The 18,969-nt window shown below is 41.3% G+C and overlaps 2 protein-coding genes across 2 annotated transcripts in view; one reads left to right on the forward strand and one right to left on the reverse strand.

Moving 5' to 3' along the window:
• Nucleotides 1–18,969, forward strand: part of cbx1a (chromobox homolog 1a (HP1 beta homolog Drosophila)) — a 110,563-nt gene that overhangs the window by 36,016 nt on the left and 55,578 nt on the right. The gene's annotated exons all lie outside the window — the stretch shown is intronic.
• praf2 (PRA1 domain family, member 2) lies at nucleotides 5,572–9,944 on the reverse strand. Its single transcript, XM_085785214.1, has 3 exons — nucleotides 9,725–9,944; nucleotides 6,714–6,931; nucleotides 5,572–5,751 (listed from the first exon to the last, which is right to left on the reverse strand). Exons 1-3 carry the CDS (start codon nucleotides 9,901–9,903, stop codon nucleotides 5,612–5,614), a joined length of 537 nt encoding a protein of 178 aa, XP_085641340.1. The 5' UTR covers nucleotides 9,904–9,944; the 3' UTR covers nucleotides 5,572–5,611.

Consider the following 18,969-nt stretch of genomic DNA (forward strand, 5'->3'; position numbering starts at 1 on the left):
CAGAAGTAAGCGATCCGGTCGTTTTCGCTAATGCTGCGTTCCAGGCAGGCTTTTGAAATCGTAAATTACAGCTTCAAGTCACAGCTTACGACTTTGTAGCGTTCCAGGCAACCCACTCGTGTTTCTCCGACCTGTTTTACCGGTGAAAGTCACTATAACGGCCACTCGTAACTTCTGACCCGTGAACTCGTACCAGATCGAACTGGTACCACTTCACAGGTCGGAAAAATACAAGTTTCCTTGAACGCACCATAACAGTCCTCGTCCCTACGTCGCCACATTCACGGCGTTCCTTGGCTGCACACACAGCCCTGCATGCCGTTCTCTCTCCTCATTGGATAAAAACTGTAGGATACGATAAATGTTTTCTCCTCGACTCAGAGCAGAGCAGAGTGACTGACAGACCCGTGTTTCAGACCAAACACTCTATAGAAGTGATTGCTGTCGGAAGATATAACTATTTAAGACTTAGATTAACACAAATATATCACTTACTTCTGCTTTAAAATTTAAAGATGACAACATTTTTTCAAGATAGCCACATCCTTAGTGGGGCAGGTATGAGCAAACAGTGCATAATCCAATTACGTATGGCTAATTTGCATACATACAACACCTGATAGCCTAAATAGGTTCTATTCAGACCTTAATATTAAGTTTTTTAACTGTAATATGTCAACAAGACATTTTCACCTGCTATACCCAATGTTTAGATCAGGTGTGTTGGTGCAAATAAGCCATGTGTAATGTCATACCTGCTCTACTAAGGATGTGGCTATCTTGAAAAATTGCAGTCATCTTAAAATTTAAAGTGGTTTCTTGTCAGTTGACTGATGGAGTCAACTCATTCCAGTTTTCAAGCTGGTACCACACAGGTACCACAGCACCTGTGTGCTGTCAAAACGGTGGAATTTATGCAAATGTATGCAAATTTACTCATGTTAACAAAGAATTTCAAAAAACTTGTAATACATTTTTTGTTTGTCTTAATGTAAGTAATCAACTCAGTAATTTTCATGGAGATATCTGAAGGTTAAAAATTTTACCCTATTCACATGAGAAAAATAATTAATAAGCGTATAAATGGGATATATTTGGGTCTTTTTCGAAACTTTCCCCTGATGGGATTCTTCGGGGCTTTTTTTCCCTCACTCAGGACATGTTGAGGATACAAAATCAGTTGAGTTTGCTTCTGTTGCAATTTGTTCAACCTTTTTTCATAAAATGACTGGACTATTATGAGATGTGTCTGCTGCACACTCCCTCATTCCAGATGATAAGCAGAATTTCGGTAGACTTACAGTTTCATTTATCTTATTTTATGATATTGGAGCTGCTGTGACACCATCATTTCCTGTAAAGGATTAATAATATATTTGACTGATACTGAAACATGTTTACTTAATGACTACTGCACTTTACTGTTATCCAGACTATTGCAATTTACGGTACAATGTACTGCTATATATAGCATATATGCACTATATTAAGACTGAGTGCACTTTGTTATTGTTTGTACTCGAGGCATGTCCACACTTTACCAGATGTATCTACTGTTCTCTTGTTTTAAGAATGTGATTATCTGTTTATATTTTATTTTTATCTAGTGAACATCTGCTAGGGACAACAGATGGAAATTAGCCAATCTGGCATGTTTATATTATTGTGCTGCATATGGTGACCCTCCCAAATAAAATAAAATGAATGGAATTGAATTAATAAAGTATGCTACTATTCTATTCTATTTCCTTTGTTAGTTAGGGTTAGGGTATGTTTTGCAAATCTTTGGCAGTGGATGGCAGTTCTAAAAATGTTACTCTCTAGTTGTTACAATTTGTTCAGTATAGATGCATAGATAGCTAAATCTTGTTAGCTCCATAGATAGATAGATACAGTAGATAGATAGATAGATAGATAGATAGATAGATAGATAGATAGATAGATAGATAGATAGATAGATAGATAGATAGATAGATAGATAGATAGATAGATAGATAGATAGATAGATAGATAGATAGATAGATAGATAGATAAAACACACTGTAGTACAGCAATGTTGTATTTTATTTAGAAAATGTTTTGAAACAATTTAATTACCAGCTTTAGGCGAATGTTTAAAGACACATATTGGTCAATCACAACTCAAACACTTTGCTGAATGGAAGGCAACACTGTAAAATGAGTTAATGTCCACAGTCATGCACAAGTATTTCCTCTTAGTTTACATTCCGGTATTTGGATTAAAGACATTTGTCTCTGCGCAGTGTCTTTTCTGACTCTGTGCTGTAATGTAAGACAAAGCACTGGTAGGACAGACTGAAGGGCCACATGTTCAGCCATGTGCCCCCCCCCCCTCCACAGTATTAAATACAGACACACAAGTCAACTAAATGTCTAAAACAAGGCAGATATCAAAACTGCATGGCACATACACAATATAAATTGGCATTAGAGCATCAAAAACACAAACATAAAAATAACAAGTCATCAGCATCTGTAATGCTGACCAAAACAAAACCCTCAGTTTCCCAAAGTTGGATTACTTCACCGCCTACAGTACAGATGTTTGGAGGACCCCGACCCACGACAGGCAGCTAACACACTACACTTACTGCACCGCTGCAGGCACCTTCTTTCATAAGAACAATATTATCTATTATCTATCTTTCTCTAAAGAACGTCCGTGTTCATGTCCACAAAGTGGGAGATGCTGATGATGAAACACTGAAGTGGTCTAATGTGAGGAGGTGAACAGGCTGCAAATCACACTTCATTTGCATCTTATCATCAGATTTTTGAACGACAGTAAATAATGTCTGGTCTGTAAATTCCACATTTCTCTGTTATGTGTTTTAATAATAAAACAGACTAAATCAAAGTCACAGGAATGTCATTAGTTTGGAACGCCAGGGTCCTGTGAATCAAGTGGTCTCTGCTTATTTAATAAAAACACATTAGAATAGAGCACTGTGGGACAGTGTGGAAGCAGAAGTGTTGCTGTATGCTCAAATATTAAAGGGATAGTTCACCCAAAATTCAAATTTCACTCATTATCTACTCACCCTCATGTCAACTAAGGGCTGGGAGAATTTTCAGAGTCCTCCGTTCCTTCTCTGAGTTACGGTCAATGGATACCAACTTTCTTCGTCCAAAAAGACACACAAAAAAACATCCAAATACCTCCATACTGCTCGTATGTAATGTCCCTCTTGTATTGAAGTCCCGACATGAGAAATTGTTCCGCCGGTCAGGAAGAGCAGTGAACTGAGACACTGGGAGCTTCCGCTACAAACAAGCTTAAAATATAGACTTAGTTAATTTTTTTCGGAACAATTTCTCATGTCGGGGCTTCAATACAAGAGGGACATTACAGACGAGCAGTATGGAGGTATTTGGATGTTTTTTGGTGTGTCTTTTTGGACGAAGAAAGTTGGTATCCATTGACAACCATTATATGGACAAATACTGCTGCGCGGACCCCCCGTAACTCAGAGAAGGAACGGAGGACTCTGAAACTTCTCACAGCTCTTAGTCGACATGAGGGTGAGTATAAAGAGTGAAATTTGAATTTTGGGTGAACTATCCCTTTAATTGTGACTTAATCCTGACTAATGAGTGATGTACTGGATGCCACGGCCTCAGCTCTCTACTTGATATCTGACTGAATCATTCAACAGTGTGACCTGTTGGTGGAGCCAGATGAAACATCAGCGGATGAACAGGAATGGGATTTCATGGGACTGGCTTCAACGGAGATGTGGACCTCCGGACCACAGTGGTGGACTCGATCCACCGACACTGTCATTTCTACGGCCACAATGCTAGTGTGGCTAAAAACAAGAGTCGATTATAAGGAGCGTGGCTAAAAATAGCTAAATTACAAACTACAGTTACCACAAGCGTTGGCCCGACTACCACCAAACTGTATTGGTTTGCGGCAACAAGGATCTGTGTCATAAAGGTATTACGAGTTAAATTCAAAGTGGTCCATTTGCTACAGAACAAGCTTCTCCCAGTTAGGACAACAGGGCCGGTCCCACTGACCAGCAGTGAGGGAGTGTTAACGGGCAGCCAAGCCTTCAGTGCTGCTTAAATACAGGCTCACTAGAATAAAACAGGAGATCTGCATCACTTCATATTTTCCTTCTTCTCTTACTGGTCCTAAATCAGCTCTGCACAACTCAAAGAGTCTGCAGGAGCCCATGATTTATTCGGCAGGAGCTCGTCATATAAAATCTCAGATTTGCAACACAAACTAACACACGCAAGCTTAAATCTTGCAATATATGTGCCGCAAACTTCTACTACACATGTAATTTTAGTGAACCAATCGGGTACTTTGGTACTTTGTGTTGCGTTTACTGTTCTCTGACTCCAGTATGGACATTTAACTTGCATGATGTTGCCCTGTTAATTGTGAATAATATTAAGTATTAAATTACTTTGGTTTTTCAATATTGTGTTTGCAGCAAGATGAGGAAGTACTGTGGCCAAATAACGCTGGGATATTTTAAGACTAAAGTCTGCTTTTAACACTGACAATTTGAATTTTAAATTACTTACTTAAAATTCAAGACAAAGTTGTAATTTTACAAGATAAAGTCACTGGATTTGAAGAGTAAAATTCTTCTTATAGGAGGAAGAGAAGAGTTGAATGAAGGAAAATAAAGTTGTTAATAACGTTGGATTGATTTTCATAGTTTTAATAACTCTGCTCATTATTTGGAGAAGTCCACCATATGATTTACAAGTTTATGGCCAGACATGATGCACAGTGCTGCAGTAATGAGCTGCTGTTCTGTTACTATCCAGTCTTATGGCTTTATTCTTATACAATTAAAACTTTATTCTCTAAACATTTCAATTTTTAGCAAAATTTGGACTATTTCTGAAATGTTGGAGTTTTTTTTTTTTTTACATTTTATAAATCAAGGGAGAAGAAGTTATTATTACCAGAGAAAGAAAAATGAATCCAAGTCTGGAGAGTTTTAGGCTTCTCGTCACTTTCCTTGTGAATGTCTTGTAGATTTTATCTCTAAGGATAATTTTAAAAGAATCACTGACATATGCAGCCTGTGATGAGCAGCCATGCCATGTGAGAGTGTTCCTTCATTTCGATGCTGGGGATCTCTATCCAGCCTGGGTGTGACTACACTCAACACAAAGCAAAACGCACTCCACAGCAGACCTACAATACACACGTGTAGTGTTAACACACAAAAAAGGTATCATGTTGAAATAAAAGAAACTTAACAAACAATGTGTGATCAAAGTGCAATTTCTGGCAGGAACCAATCAGGGACGGTTAAATCTATTATGATGATTTCTGTGCTGTTACTGGACCACAGTCTCATCCCTCACTGCCCACTGACTTACCAAACCAAACCAAACCAAACCAACCATTTGTTCTCTGTGTTTTTCCTCTTCTCTTCCTCTTCCCCACCCACTCATTCACCTTCCTTTCTCTGTGACTGGACCCAGCCTCTCCTCCTCCTCCTCCTCCTCCTCCTCCTCCTCCTCCTCCTCCTCCTCCTCCTCCTCCTCCTCCTCCTCCTCCTCCTCCTCCTCCTCCTCCTCCTCCTCCTCCTCCTCCTCCTCCTCCTCCTCCTCTCTAGGACCCAGCCTCCTGCTCCTGTCCCAAGGCCTCCAACAGGAGTCCCATGGGTGTCCTCTTCAAGCCGATGCTCTCCAGCTTGTTCTCCAGCTTGTTCTTCAGGTTGCGTAGTCTCACCGATGCATGGACCAGAATCACTGTGAAGCAGCCACACAGACAGACAGGGGGATGAAATTCTCTGGAGTTGCCTAGGTAACATTAAGTCAGCTGTGATAACAAAGTTAATTCAAATTTACCACAACTTCTCAAATGTGGTTTGTGTAATTTATATGTGAAGCAGCCACACATTTGCTATATTTTACATACTGGTCTTGACTTCAAACTGTTTTTCTACACCAATAACATTGTAGGCTTTATCATAAATAACGTTATCCACCGCTCCATGAGAGGAGGGTTAGTTCCCCTTTAAATGGATATTTCAACATTTTGGCAAATTTGCCCATTGCCTATAGTCTTGTCTTATCAGTAGGCTCGTTACCGTTAATTGTCGGTGCAAGCTATTTTGAGATCTGCGGGGCAGAGATGCGAGCTGTTTAGCTAACACTGTGGAGGCTCAAAACTCATCAAATACACAATCCAACAACTCCAAAACGCTCTGGTGGACAAGTTGTGACCTGCACATTGACCACACTATGAGATAATAACACAACGTTATTAGACAGAGTTGTTTTCGAGGTAAGAAAGTTAAAAACTGCCCATATGTTTTCATTTCACCGCAGCTCTTCCACTCAACTCCTCTAAAATGATATTTTGCATTAGTCCATATATTTTCTCTCATTTTAAACAAACAGAGCTCAACACACTGCAGCTTAAGCAAACACATGCAAAGATACAAACACGCTACACACTCTGACAACAACACAACAGAAGTGTATGATGAAGTGGTCTGGACAGTTCTATGAGTAGACTAGTTGTTTATAGCTTTTTATAATTCATGTTTATGAAAATATGAATCTCAGCCATAGGACTGTCAACTGGTTCCCTAAACCGCCGTCCTCAGGCAAGAGCGTGAGCTAATTTCATGCTCTGATGGAACAGGCTGATCTGTGTGTGTGTGTGTGTGTGTGTGTGTGTGCGTGTGTGTGTGTGTGTGTCTTACTGAGTACAGGGAACGCTATCCCAAACAGGAACACAGCCACGCCTCCCAGCACTGATATGAAAAGGTAACTCCCCAGAAGGATGACCAAAACGCAAATTGATGGGTGGTTTCTACGGAAACGGCGAACGGGGGCTTGGTTCTCCGCGGTCCAGACGAAGCCCAGGAACAACAACGTGACCACCAGAGCCCCGACAAACAGCTGGAACGGCTGGAAATACCTGAGAGCCAAAAGAAGACATGGAAACACCTCAGACAAAACACTCACAGTCTAATCTACAGCACATACTGCACATATTACTGCACATAAATGGGACATAACTTCATATTATTTTAATGGTTTCTGTCTGATACTTTATACTAGTAATGTTTAATATTAAAGGGATATTATACATTAGTGGTATAAAGGGAAAATTGGCCCATTGCCATAATCCCTATAGTCATAGCAGTAGGTTCGTTACCTTTAATTGTCGGTGCAAGCTATTTTTAGAACGGCGGAGCAGAGCCGTGAGCTGCTCAGAGCTACGCTACAGAGGCTCATTATGGGATTTCTTGGTTTCCCTCATCAAACTCATCAAATACACAATCCAACAACTCCACAACGCTCTGGTGGATAATTTGCCAAAATGTTGAACTATCCCTTTAATGTTGTCAGAGTTGAAGGTGCAACATAAGTGTCATCACTCTCATTAATGAAGAAGTTCATGTGTGAACAATCTGAGACATTGGAAGTAAAAGATAATTGTTTCTTCAGCAGGACACAGGCACACACACGTACACACACACACACACACACACACACACAGACACACACACCACCTGGTGGTGGTGATGTGTGTGTGTGTGTGTGTGTGCCACTTGTCCATATTTTTCTTACTGTTCACAAATGACATGAAAATCCTCCAACCAGCACTAAATATATCCCATAATAATTATTCTGTATGAATATCATGTATCATGTATGTCTGACTTTCTCTTCTCAATCTGACTATTTTTTTTATTTTTATTGTATAATTGACAGGTTATATTTTTGTTTTTTTAAGGGAGGTTGTGTTATTATTATCATATTCATGTTATTCTATGTGAAGTGGAGAACTGTTATGTAACTATTTCCTGTGGGGGATTATTAAAGTATTTCTGATTCATTCAGATTCTGAAACCTGTTAAAACACATGAATGAGTCAGACTGATGCACGTGTCCCATCAGCACCATCAACACAAACACACAGGAGGTTTTTATTGACTGTCCTGCTGCTCCTCGCTGGATGGATCATCAAATATGGATTCATCCACTGCTGAAAGATACTCCACAACAAAAGCACCAGCTTTCCTCCTCTGGGATAATGTTCATTTAAAAGCACAGTGACCATTGTTTTTGGACAAACTGCTAAGAATAAAACAGTTGAGTGGAGGTTTTTAAGATATACAGGGCCTTGCAAAAGTATTCATACCCCTTTTCTACATTCTGTCATGTTACAACCACAAAATACTGTAGCAGAATAGCTCCAGTTGAGTCAGATTGGATGGAGAGCGTATGTGAACAGCAAGTCTGCCACACACTCTCAGTAGGATTCAGGTCTGGACTTTGACTGGGCCGATGTAAACCAGTCCATTGCAGCTCTGGCTGTGTGTTTAGGGTGGTTGTCCTGCTGGAAGGTGAATTTTGCTGCCTCGGCTTTTCCTCCAGAATTACCATGTATTTAGCTCCATCCATCTTCCCATCAACTCTGAGCAGCTTAGGGCCAACCACGCCGGAGTTTTTTTTAAGATTCTGAGATAAAAATTTTAAAAAGGCAGAAATTTTGAGAAAAAACTTTTTTTTCTCAGAAATTCTGACTTTTTTTTTTATCTCAGAATCTTTAAAAAAAATCTCTGTTGTTGGCCCTTATGCTCTTACATAAGCTTCCCTGTCCCTGCTGAAGAAAAGCCTCCCCACAGCCTGATGCTGCCACCACCATGTTTCACCGTGGGGATGGTGCGTTCAGGGTCATGTGCAGTGTTAGGTTTCCACCACACATAGCAGTTTGCATGTAGGACAAAAAGTTCAATTCTGGTCTTTGATTTGTAAAAGATATTGAACACGTATAATTTTCCTTCCACTTTGTGTTGGTCTATCACGAAAAAAAATCCAATAAAATACATTTAGGTTGTTGTGGTTGTAACGTGACAAAATGTGAAAAAGTTCAAGGGGTTGGGGTTATGGATAGGGGGATGAATACTTCTGCAAGTATGTGGTCAATAGGAGCTAGTGGACTCCTGACTGTCACAAGACAGAGGAGATAATAAGCATAAAGAGACAGTACATCTAAAACCCATCCTTTTCGTTACACTATATATCCCCTATATACCATGTAGGGGATATATAGTATGTTATGAGCAGTGAATCTATAAAATGTGACACATTGGACCTTAGTGGTGTATGTGCCGTGGTCACTACTTGTTTTCATGGCGCTGCAGGGGATTGCTGAGACTATTACAGAACACTGCAGTAAATGAGTGATTTCACACATTGACCCTGAAGCCCAACTCGTTGACAGTAAATAAAAGACAGAGATAAATGTTGATCATGTGGTGTCATCTCAACCAGCTGTATCCCACCATGTCCCCACAGTCTCAGAGCTGCAGTTCCAATGAGCACAGACAGACAGGAATAACATGTGGGACAATCACTCCCATAAAGTGAGTGACAGGCTCTTGTCTCCAGAGGGAACAGCTGATGGAGATCATCAGCAGGGGGGGGGGGGGGGGGGGGGTGAAAGGAGGAAGAGGATGTCACTGGTTGTTTTGTTTTGTTTTGTTGTGAAGGTGCAGGCTGCAGGAGTGTGTGTCGTCATGCACACACACATCCTCTACAGCCAGTCAGCTGAGGTGTCGCAGACAGACACACTGCCATAATAAAGTCCAGCGGTGTTTTGTTTTCCCACGGACACGTCCAGTATGTTCAGTGTGTTCGCTGTGTGGTGATGGTGATGATGATGATGAGGAGCTGTCAACGTCAGCACAATGAAACTTACCCCACCAGGAGCAGGAAGCCCAGCGCGGACAGGAAGTAGTTGCTCTGGTAGTACAGCAGGTTGTTGATGATGCGGTTGTTCCAGCGGTCCAGGTCTCGGACGTCGGGCACGGCGAACCGAGCCGCGCACAGGACGAAATCATCCAGGGTCCGGAGGGGTGGCGGCCGCACGTCCACCATTTTTCCAGAACGACTATGAACTTGGCTTCCCAGAATTCAACGCGAGGGAGAAAGGGGGAGGACCATAGACTGTCTATATAAAAAAAAAAAGAAAAAGAAAAGAGGCGGGGGGGGGGGCAGGACGCAGCGTTGGCCAAGTCGCGCTGTCGGTTTGTGGCGACGCGCGTGCCCGAGCGATCCGCCCCGTCCTACAATAAAAACCATAATTAGCTGCAGGTCTAAGTCTAGTGTTCACTACATCTGGAAACTTCAACTGAACTATCAATATGACGAGGTTCACTGTATCTAACCATCATTTTCACAAAGTAGCCTAAAGCCTGATCATACTAATGTCTTTAATAAACAGTAGTCTAGTCAGAACAGCCACAGCCTCAGTATTTTATTTTATTTTTTTCCAAAATGTTGTTTCGCTCCTATCAGAGTTCTCCTTATCAGGGAAACAAGATCCCATGTCACTCATCTCATTAGCATCAGAAAATGACTGTTTCCCCTGAGGTGACAGTAGATTAACAACTTGTGTAACGGTCGCTTTTGTTGTTGAATAATGATGTCTGTGTGATACGTTTTGAAAATTTTATCACAAGATGATAAAGATAATTTACACTTAGTGGCATGTATATGTAATAATTTATATTTAATGGGGATATTTTAAAGTTCAGTTGACAGTTCTGCTGTGGTTAAACTCTCCCTTCCTATAGCAAGGCAAGTTTATTTGTATAATTTTTTACAAACAGTTTCTCAAAGGGCTTTATAACAACATAACAACATCCTCTGCCCTTAGACCCTCACATCCACTGAGGAAAAACTCCCAAGAAAGAACGGGAGAAACCTCAGGGTGAGAGACAGAGGAGAGATCTCTCACCCAGGACGGGCAGACGTGACATAGATGTTGTTACAGACAAGAAAACAGTTTACAACACAGTGTAGAGTATTATCCACCTGTACTTTTACTTTAATATCTAACACAGGATAAGGGACACTGTTCCCTCTCAGGTGTTTTACTGTGCAATTGCACACTGCTCCACCTCTTTGCCCAGAAGACAAAAAAAGTATTGTATTGTATTTTGTTCCTGACCTAGATATGGAGCAGCCTAGGTAATCAAAGGTTGTCAAAATAATCTGTTATTAATCATTATAGTAATAGCCAATAGTATTGATATGTGGAGTTGGAGAGGTGAGGCCATAGCACCAGCATGTGAGCGTACTGTGTATGCTTGAGCTGTTGCTCACAGTCGCTCAAGCAGCTCATCAGGGAAGTTGAATTTCTGCTCAGGAGTTTTGAAAATTAGAGGGAACATTGATAAGGGAGAACATGGAAACGGTTATGTATACAAGAGCTGATGAAGGCAGCTTCTGGTGGGAGGAAAGGCAGGGAGAGCAGGCCAGCTTACAGGTTTTCTCAATTGCTAAAACACTAAACCCTGTTCTCTGAACCAAATTCTCAGTTGTCTGAACCCACTGATTGAATCAGTCACTCTTTTGGCAAAACCATCAGCACTTTTCACCTGTTTAGACACATCTTACCAACACATTTTCATTGTGATGCACCTGTGTTGCATAATGCTGAGCACAGGTGGCAAAAGTCAAACACAACTAAAGCACAAGTTTCACCGGTTGAACACAACAACTCAAAATTGATCACACTTGTGTCCAATGATGTGAGGGAACATATACTAATATGAGCCAGTTCAGGATGAAGTCCTGTGGTCTGATCCAGTACAGAGAAATGATGCTGTGGCTGAATTATGCACTTCTCATTTCTATACTTTTGTACTTTATTTTTACGTAGGCTTACTGCATACAAGTGCTAAATGCACAGGTTTTTTGTTTTGCAAGAGGAGAAGATGAGAGACGACAGGGTGAAGGAAGAAAGGATGAGGGAGGGAGGGATGAACTGGGAAGAAAAAAGAAGAAGTAAGGAAAAGGGGATGAAATGGATGTGGAGAGGGAAGGAGGAGGGTGATAGAAAGGGAAGGAGAGAAGTGCTACAGTGTAAATGCACAGGTTTTTTGTTTTGCAACATGCATTTAGCTACAGTGAACGATAAACATTGATTTCTACAGCTTCATGTGCTGAGCGTTGTGTTTTCTATTTTTCTATGTAGTGGTTAGTGGCTGCTCAGTAGTGTTTTTAATTTTGATTGACTCGGGGCACGATTTGACAACATAGTTCAGTTTTGGGCACAGATTGAACTGTTTTGAGGTGAAAGTTTGGTTTTGCAAGAAGAGTCTGAGGTTTTGTGAATGTAGCTTGGAAATTGGGGTTTGTGTTCACAGTTTAGAGAAAATGAGAGAAGCTTTCGAGAAATGTGTCTTAGCAATCGAGAAAAACTGTAATGGGAGGACTGGATGGCAGACTGGTTCATGAGCATGGAGGGCAGGCCGGTTGAACAGCAGGGGAAAGGAGGTGATGCAGGCAGCTGTTGATGCAGAAGGATGGAGCTCTGGAGAGATCTGAGGAAACACAGAGAGAGAGTGAGACACCAAGGGCAAACTACAAAGTGCAACAAATCATGACAATGTGCGAGAGGAGAGGAGAGGAGAGGAGGGGAGAGGAGAGGAGAGGAGAGGAGAGGAGAGGAGAGGAGAGGAGAGGAGAGGAGAGGAGAGGAGAGGAGAAGAGAGGAGAAGAGAGGAGAGGAGAGGAGAGGGCTCCATGTGGCCAGATGTGTCCCTCAGCAGTCTAAGCCTATAGCAGCGTAGCTATAAAATGGTTCAGGGCTACCTGACTAAAAGCTCTGTCGTAGAGGAAGGTTTTTAGACTGGACTTAAAGGAATAGTTCACCAAAAAATTAAATTCACCCTCATGCTGATGAATACTCCGGAGTAGTTTTTTATTCCTCAAAGTGCATCTGACCCGGGAGGGGGGTTCATAGTATTCATCAGCATGAGGGTCAACAAGTCAACAATCTTTTGGTGAATTATTCCTTTAAATGTGGAGAGAGTGTCTGCTTCTCTGGCCCATGGAGAGAGGTTGGATACCCAGGCCTGGGGGCCTCCTGGTTGGATGTTCTCCATGTGTCTGTGTGGCCTCTTTCAGGTTTGTCCAGCTTCACTAGGTTGACTGGTGACTGTGAACATCGTGGGTTTTGGTCAGTGTGGTCAAGCTCCAACACTCCAGTGAATGTGTTGATTTTTGACACGTTAATGTGCTGAGACACCTTTCATAGCACATATCTTGTAAACAGACCTGACACCTATTCAACCCAGTGCTGTTCAATCAGACACACCTCGGCTGCACCTTCCACTGAGAGCCAGCTGCTCTCTTAACAGTAAGGGAGAGAAAAGCCCTGAAATATGTTTTAAGACACACAGTGACTGAGCGTTTTTACATGCAAACTTGTTCCTTTGTGACCCATAATAATAATCTTGTGAAGATGATATAAAATCCAGGATATCTTGACATACTGTTTCCAGTGGTGCAGCTATGGGGTGGCTGTGGGGGCTGTGTCATGGCCACCTCACACATGCAGCAACATATTCTAGGTTGTGTCCTTCTTTACTTGTATGGAACCATGTCTGCCCTGCCACAGCTCCCCTGGGGACAGCAGCCACTCAACTGGTTGTACTGCCCCTCCCCCACCCACTCAGTGTTCATTCAGCTCAATGGCTGCTGCTCTGACTGCTGTGCTTTGAGGAGCGATCGAATGCATTTTTTGTGGCTGACTCTTGCTGATAAACCAGAGGAATAGTTGCTAGACAAACATTATTGACAATAGATTGAACTGTTTAATGCATGTATTTACTTCAGTCAATCGTGGATCTGACTGTCTCAAGGCCTAGAGGCCAGCTCATGGTTAACGCCCTCCCTGGGTGGATGTGGATCAGACACACTCAGTGCGTTTACATGCAAGGCTAAGTAGAGCTATGCTCATAACTTGAGTTGAGTGCCTCGTCGAAGTTCTGTCCTTGTCCCAGTTCACATGCAACAGGGAAAATTGAACAATTGACATTGTCCACCTCCTCAACAGGAGGTGATATGTACCAAATATGGACTACTTTCCTGTTGACTTTTCTGTCAAGTAAAAGACTGGATATAAATAATTAGAGTTCTCCTTGGGCTTCCTTTTTTTTCAAAAAACACATCTTCTTGCTGGTTGCACTGTGAAATGCACTGATGCATCAGCCCAGGCCCTTTTTTTTCTTTTTGCCAGGTTTGGGCCAGCTTGTATGCTACACTTTGTGCCATCTTTACTATTGTGAAGCATGTGCACATGCATTGTCCAGTTTCAGTCAGACTAAGGCGTATACATGCAGAATAAAATTGGTTTCCCATCACATTATCTGGGTGTTTTAGTTGGACTAACGCATTTATATGCACTTCAGTTGTCCAGTTAAAGTCGGATTAAGGCCATAATTCTATTTTTTCAACTGTCATGTAAACGTGCTGACTGATATTGTGGTGTTTGTACAAATTCACATTCCACACATGATGCTGCTGTACTGCTGATAACAACAGAAGGTGTTCCCTTGTTGTATTTGGCTGAAAAATATAACAAACATAAGTCAAATAAAGATTACAGTAATGTTTGTATGAGCACTTACCACTGATCAAGAGGAAAAATAAACAACATACACCTGAACATGAGTGTCCATATTTTCCTGCACTGTTGCTGTGTCACTGCCTGCTTTGTACAGGCTGTGACAAAATATGCCAACATCATGACAGACCTCAGTGAAAAGAAAAACATACAGCCAGGGTCTGTGTGATATGAACTTAGTCATCTGCTCAGGTCTGCATGAGTCCACAGAGACCAGTGTGGGCGTGTGTATGTGTGCAGCCTGAAAGTCCTCGTAGATGACAGTTATTCTGCTTAGTTGCAGCCATAGCTCATCCAGTTCAGAGCGCAACACTTTAATACAGATTTCTGAGAAATATTGTTGCTCATAGTGTTTCATGAGAGAGTCTCCTGCACAATATGGATGTGATGATGACAACCATTACACTCATCACATGACGTTTGCTGTGAGTGACTCACTGATATATAACACAAAAAAGAATATGATCATTAAAACAAGTTTGTGCAATTTTACATTGTGATTAAATTCTGGGACTGACAAGACTGTTGATGTCAAATATAAGACATTCAATTCATAATGCTAAGATAAACCAGTGAAAATGAAAACACTGAAAAGGAAAAGAAGAAAGGTATGTGATACTCTTTAACAGGGATGCCAGATGTCGGATCTCCTGCTTCACATACACACACATGATTATATAAAACTATACGGCGATCTCACTGTGACATCTAGTCATCACCAAAACTAATGCATTCAGAGAACTGTCCAAAATGTCAATGCCACAAAAAAGAAAAGAAAAGAAAAAAAACCTAATAACAAAATATTGCATTTCCCGTGGATGGACGTGAGCTAGAGTAAATTACATTAGATTTTCATTGTAAAATGAAATTTCACAACATAGAAACGTAAATCAGTTAAAGGGAGAATTCAACATTTTGGCAAATTGGCCCATTGCCATAATCCCTATAGTTTTAGGAGTAGGTTTGTTACCTTTATTTGTCGGTGCAAGCTGTTTTTAGAACGGCGGAGCAGAGCCGCAGGCTGCTCAGAGCTACGCTACGGAGGCTGCACATTCACCACGCTATGAGATAATAACAGAACATTACGAGACAGAGTTGTTTTCGAGGCAAATACAGAGACTGCTTGCTGAAGAACTGCCCCCTGACGGGAACACGCATCAGCTGTTTCGCATGAATTTACTTTGAAACAACTCTGTCTGGATGCACATTCATAGCGTGGTGAATGTGGTCATAACTTGTCTACGAGACCATTTTGGAGTTGTTGGATTGTGTATTTGATGAGTTTGATGAGGGAAACCAAGAAATCCCATGAGCCTCCGTAGCGTAGCTCTGAGCAGCTCGCGGCCGTTCTAAAAATAGCTTGCACCAACAATTATAGGTAATGAACCTACTGCTAAGAGTATAAGGATTATGGCAATGGGCCAATTTGCCAAAATGTTGAACTATCCCTTTAACATAGATTTCATCACAGTAAGTTGCAGAGAGGTGTGAAATATGAAGAGAGCAAAAGCCAAAAGCTTGTTTACTCAAGGGCCACAGTTTCCAGATTTGAAATGTGAAGAATTGACCTTTTTTGTACAGTATGGCATATTAGGCTTTTTTTCTAGATTCTTTTGTTTGTTTTTGATAGATGCAGCCTGTGGTCTGATGTCAACCAGCTCTTAGTAGCCTACAATGCAGGTTCCACCATGATATGTATTTCTCTTTTAATAACTACACCTGCACCGACCTCCACCACAACCACATCATCCACACATTAAAGAAAGTGCATGGTAAAGACTTTTGTCTATGGATTGTTTTACAGGCTATGATTGAAAAATAGGAGTTGTATACTGATAATGATCCCAGTGTTTTGTTTGAAAGCTGCCAAACATGTTTCAACTTGATACATGGTGCTGGATCTTCAGAAGGAAGGATCAACCTCTGAGTCTGTAAAATAAGTCCACTATGGCTTCAGTTCTATAGACAGTAGAGAAAGGTCAATTTCCATAGACTCCCATGTCAAAATGTAACTCTACAGCACATTTACAGCCTGGTAACAAAAACTCTTTCTGATATCTGCTAATTTCCTCCATCATGAAAACTCAAACTCACTGTTTAAATTTCTGCATGATTGAAGACACACTGCTTTGTTTGACGGGAAGGTGAGCCACAAACCGGCGTTTATTGAGCTCTCGGTTCTGCACGTGTCCGGCCTCCTTGACTGTTTTTGTATTAGCTGGTAATTTGGTGACGTGAGATACCGACAAGTTGATACCGAGCTTCCAAAGTGCTCTGCAGCAACCTGTGGGTGATGTCACAGAGGAGACTTCCAACGTTATTTAAAGCCTACGGTGTTTACATTATTGCAAAACCTGATCTGTTTCTCATGAGAGAAAAATTGCCTAATTTGACTGTTGGCCCTGCTTTCATGCAACTTAATAAGTTACAGCCAAATGCATGTAAGTCATTTTACTGCAGAATGGCAGGAATTTCGTGAAGTGGTGTGAGCTGGATGTCATCATCGAGTGTTTTTTCATGAATATGAAATGAATAAACAAGGACAACTGAAGCACATGTGCATTTTCTATATTTATTTCCAATCAGTATATTAAGGTCAATATTAAAGGGATAGTTCACCCAAAATTGAAATTTCACTCATTATCTCCTCACCCTCATGTGGACTAAGGGCTGGGAGAAGTTTCAGAGTCCTCCATGGCTTCTCTGAGTTACAGGGGGTCTCGGCGTAGCAGTGCATGTCCATATAACGGTTGCAAATGGATACCAACTGTCTTCGTAACAAAAAGACACACCAAAGAACATCCAAATACCTCCATGCTGCTTGTCTGTAATGTCCGTCTTGTATTGAAGCCCCGAAATGCGAAACTGTCCCGAAAAAAATTAAACAAGTCTATATTTCAAGCTTGTTTTGTAGCGGAAGCTTCTCGAAGCTCCTCTTCCCGGTTTGTCCAAATTTGACGAACCAGGAAGAGGAGCTTCCGCTACAAACAAGCTTGAAAAATGGGTGAACTATCCCTTTAATATACAGTATTTGAATTCTGACAATATGACAATTTATATGAAAAAGTGTTTTAATGCATAATGAATTCCTTTGAATTGGATGGGGTAGAGGGGGATAACGGCTTCTACTTCCTCTGAGCACTTTATTCTGAACCCTAACATGTGGCACAGTCTCTCTTTGTTCTCAAAACAGCCTCAGATCTTCATGTCATGAATCCAGCAGATGTTGAAAAGTTTCCTCTGAGACTCTGCTCCATGTTGTTATGGCTGCATCACATCATGTCTGCAGATTCATCAGCTGCACATGTAAGCTGCAGACTTCCTGTTCTACAACAATCTGAAGGTTTTCTACAGGATCCAGGTCTATGGAGGTCAGTGAAGTTCACTAAACTCTCCATCATGTCGATGACACAAAACATTAACCAGTTAGAAGATGGTGAACTGTGGCCATGAAGGAACAATACTCAACACAACAGATAGACTGTGGAGTTCAGACCATAATTGACTGATATTAGTGAGACAAGGAAACATTCACCAGTCCATTACACTAATAGCAGCAACAGCAGTCTGGACTGTTGACACAAGGCAGGTCTGGTCCATGAACTGCTGCACAAACACATGAGCCTTTTTGAACTATTTGGAATTAGTCATTTGCGTATGGCTCATACCACCCATAGCTGCACATGAATGTAGCTACTGAGAGTTCAACACCGGTGAAAGCCCGAGCTGCACAGACAGACAGACACAATTACACAGTGGTCATTTTTTATGGAATTTGTTGAGTATAAAATATCTTAATATCCATCCATCCATTATCTGTAATGGATGGATGGATGTAAGGGGGGTGGAGCCAATCCCAGCTGACATAGGTACACCCTGCAGGTCACCAGTCCATCACAGGGACACATAGACAAACAATGCAAATTCATGGGGTGCATGACGTCTGTCCAACTACCCATTTCTCCAACCATACTTTTCTTTATTTTTGCGTCCATTAGTCCGACCTCCCATTTCTCCAGGAACGTTCTTGCTGGGAGGTGAGAGTGCTAACCACATACTGTGCTGCCCAAAAGAAAAAAAAACATATATCTATACGATAGCACTAAAATAGCATTAAAAGACATAAAACCAACATAAAAACCTGTTGAAATGTTTAATATGAAATGAGGTGGGATAGGAATAAAATAAAAGGCTGAATCATTTCCATAATCACAATCAGCATCAGAATTCTATTGATCTCAGAAGGAAAATGATTTTGTTACAGAGCTCTCAATTAAATATTATGACATCTAAGCCTAATATACACAAAAGTTAGGAAAAACAAAGATACAAACTTCTATTAAAATGACAACACCCTAACAAAATAGATTATAAATCTCTTAAAGCAGAAGTAAGCGATCCGGTTGTTTTGGCTATCTTCGTTAGTTAGCAGCCCCCACCCTCGTCATGGATCTATTGGTCCTCGTCCCTACGTCACCACATTCACGCACATCCCTTGGCTGCACACACAGAGAGGACTGCCCCTT

The sequence above is a fragment of the Trachurus japonicus genome, chromosome 8 (genome assembly GCF_045865225.1).
Source record: "Trachurus japonicus isolate A0001 chromosome 8, Traja_1.0".
NCBI lineage: Eukaryota > Metazoa > Chordata > Actinopteri > Carangiformes > Carangidae > Trachurus > Trachurus japonicus.

Excerpts from the sequence above, each read along its gene's own strand:
- praf2 (XM_085785214.1), bottom strand. The coding sequence starts at position 9,903 with ATGGTGGACGTGCGGCCGCCACCCCTCCGGACCCTGGATGATTTCGTC. Across the intron at positions 6,932-9,724 it reads GGCTTCCTGCTCCTGGTGGG|GTATTTCCAGCCGTTCCAGC; the intron begins GTAAGTTTCATT and ends TTTGGCTCTCAG. Across the intron at positions 5,752-6,713 it reads GATAGCGTTCCCTGTACTCA|TGATTCTGGTCCATGCATCG; the intron begins GTAAGACACACA and ends GCTGCTTCACAG.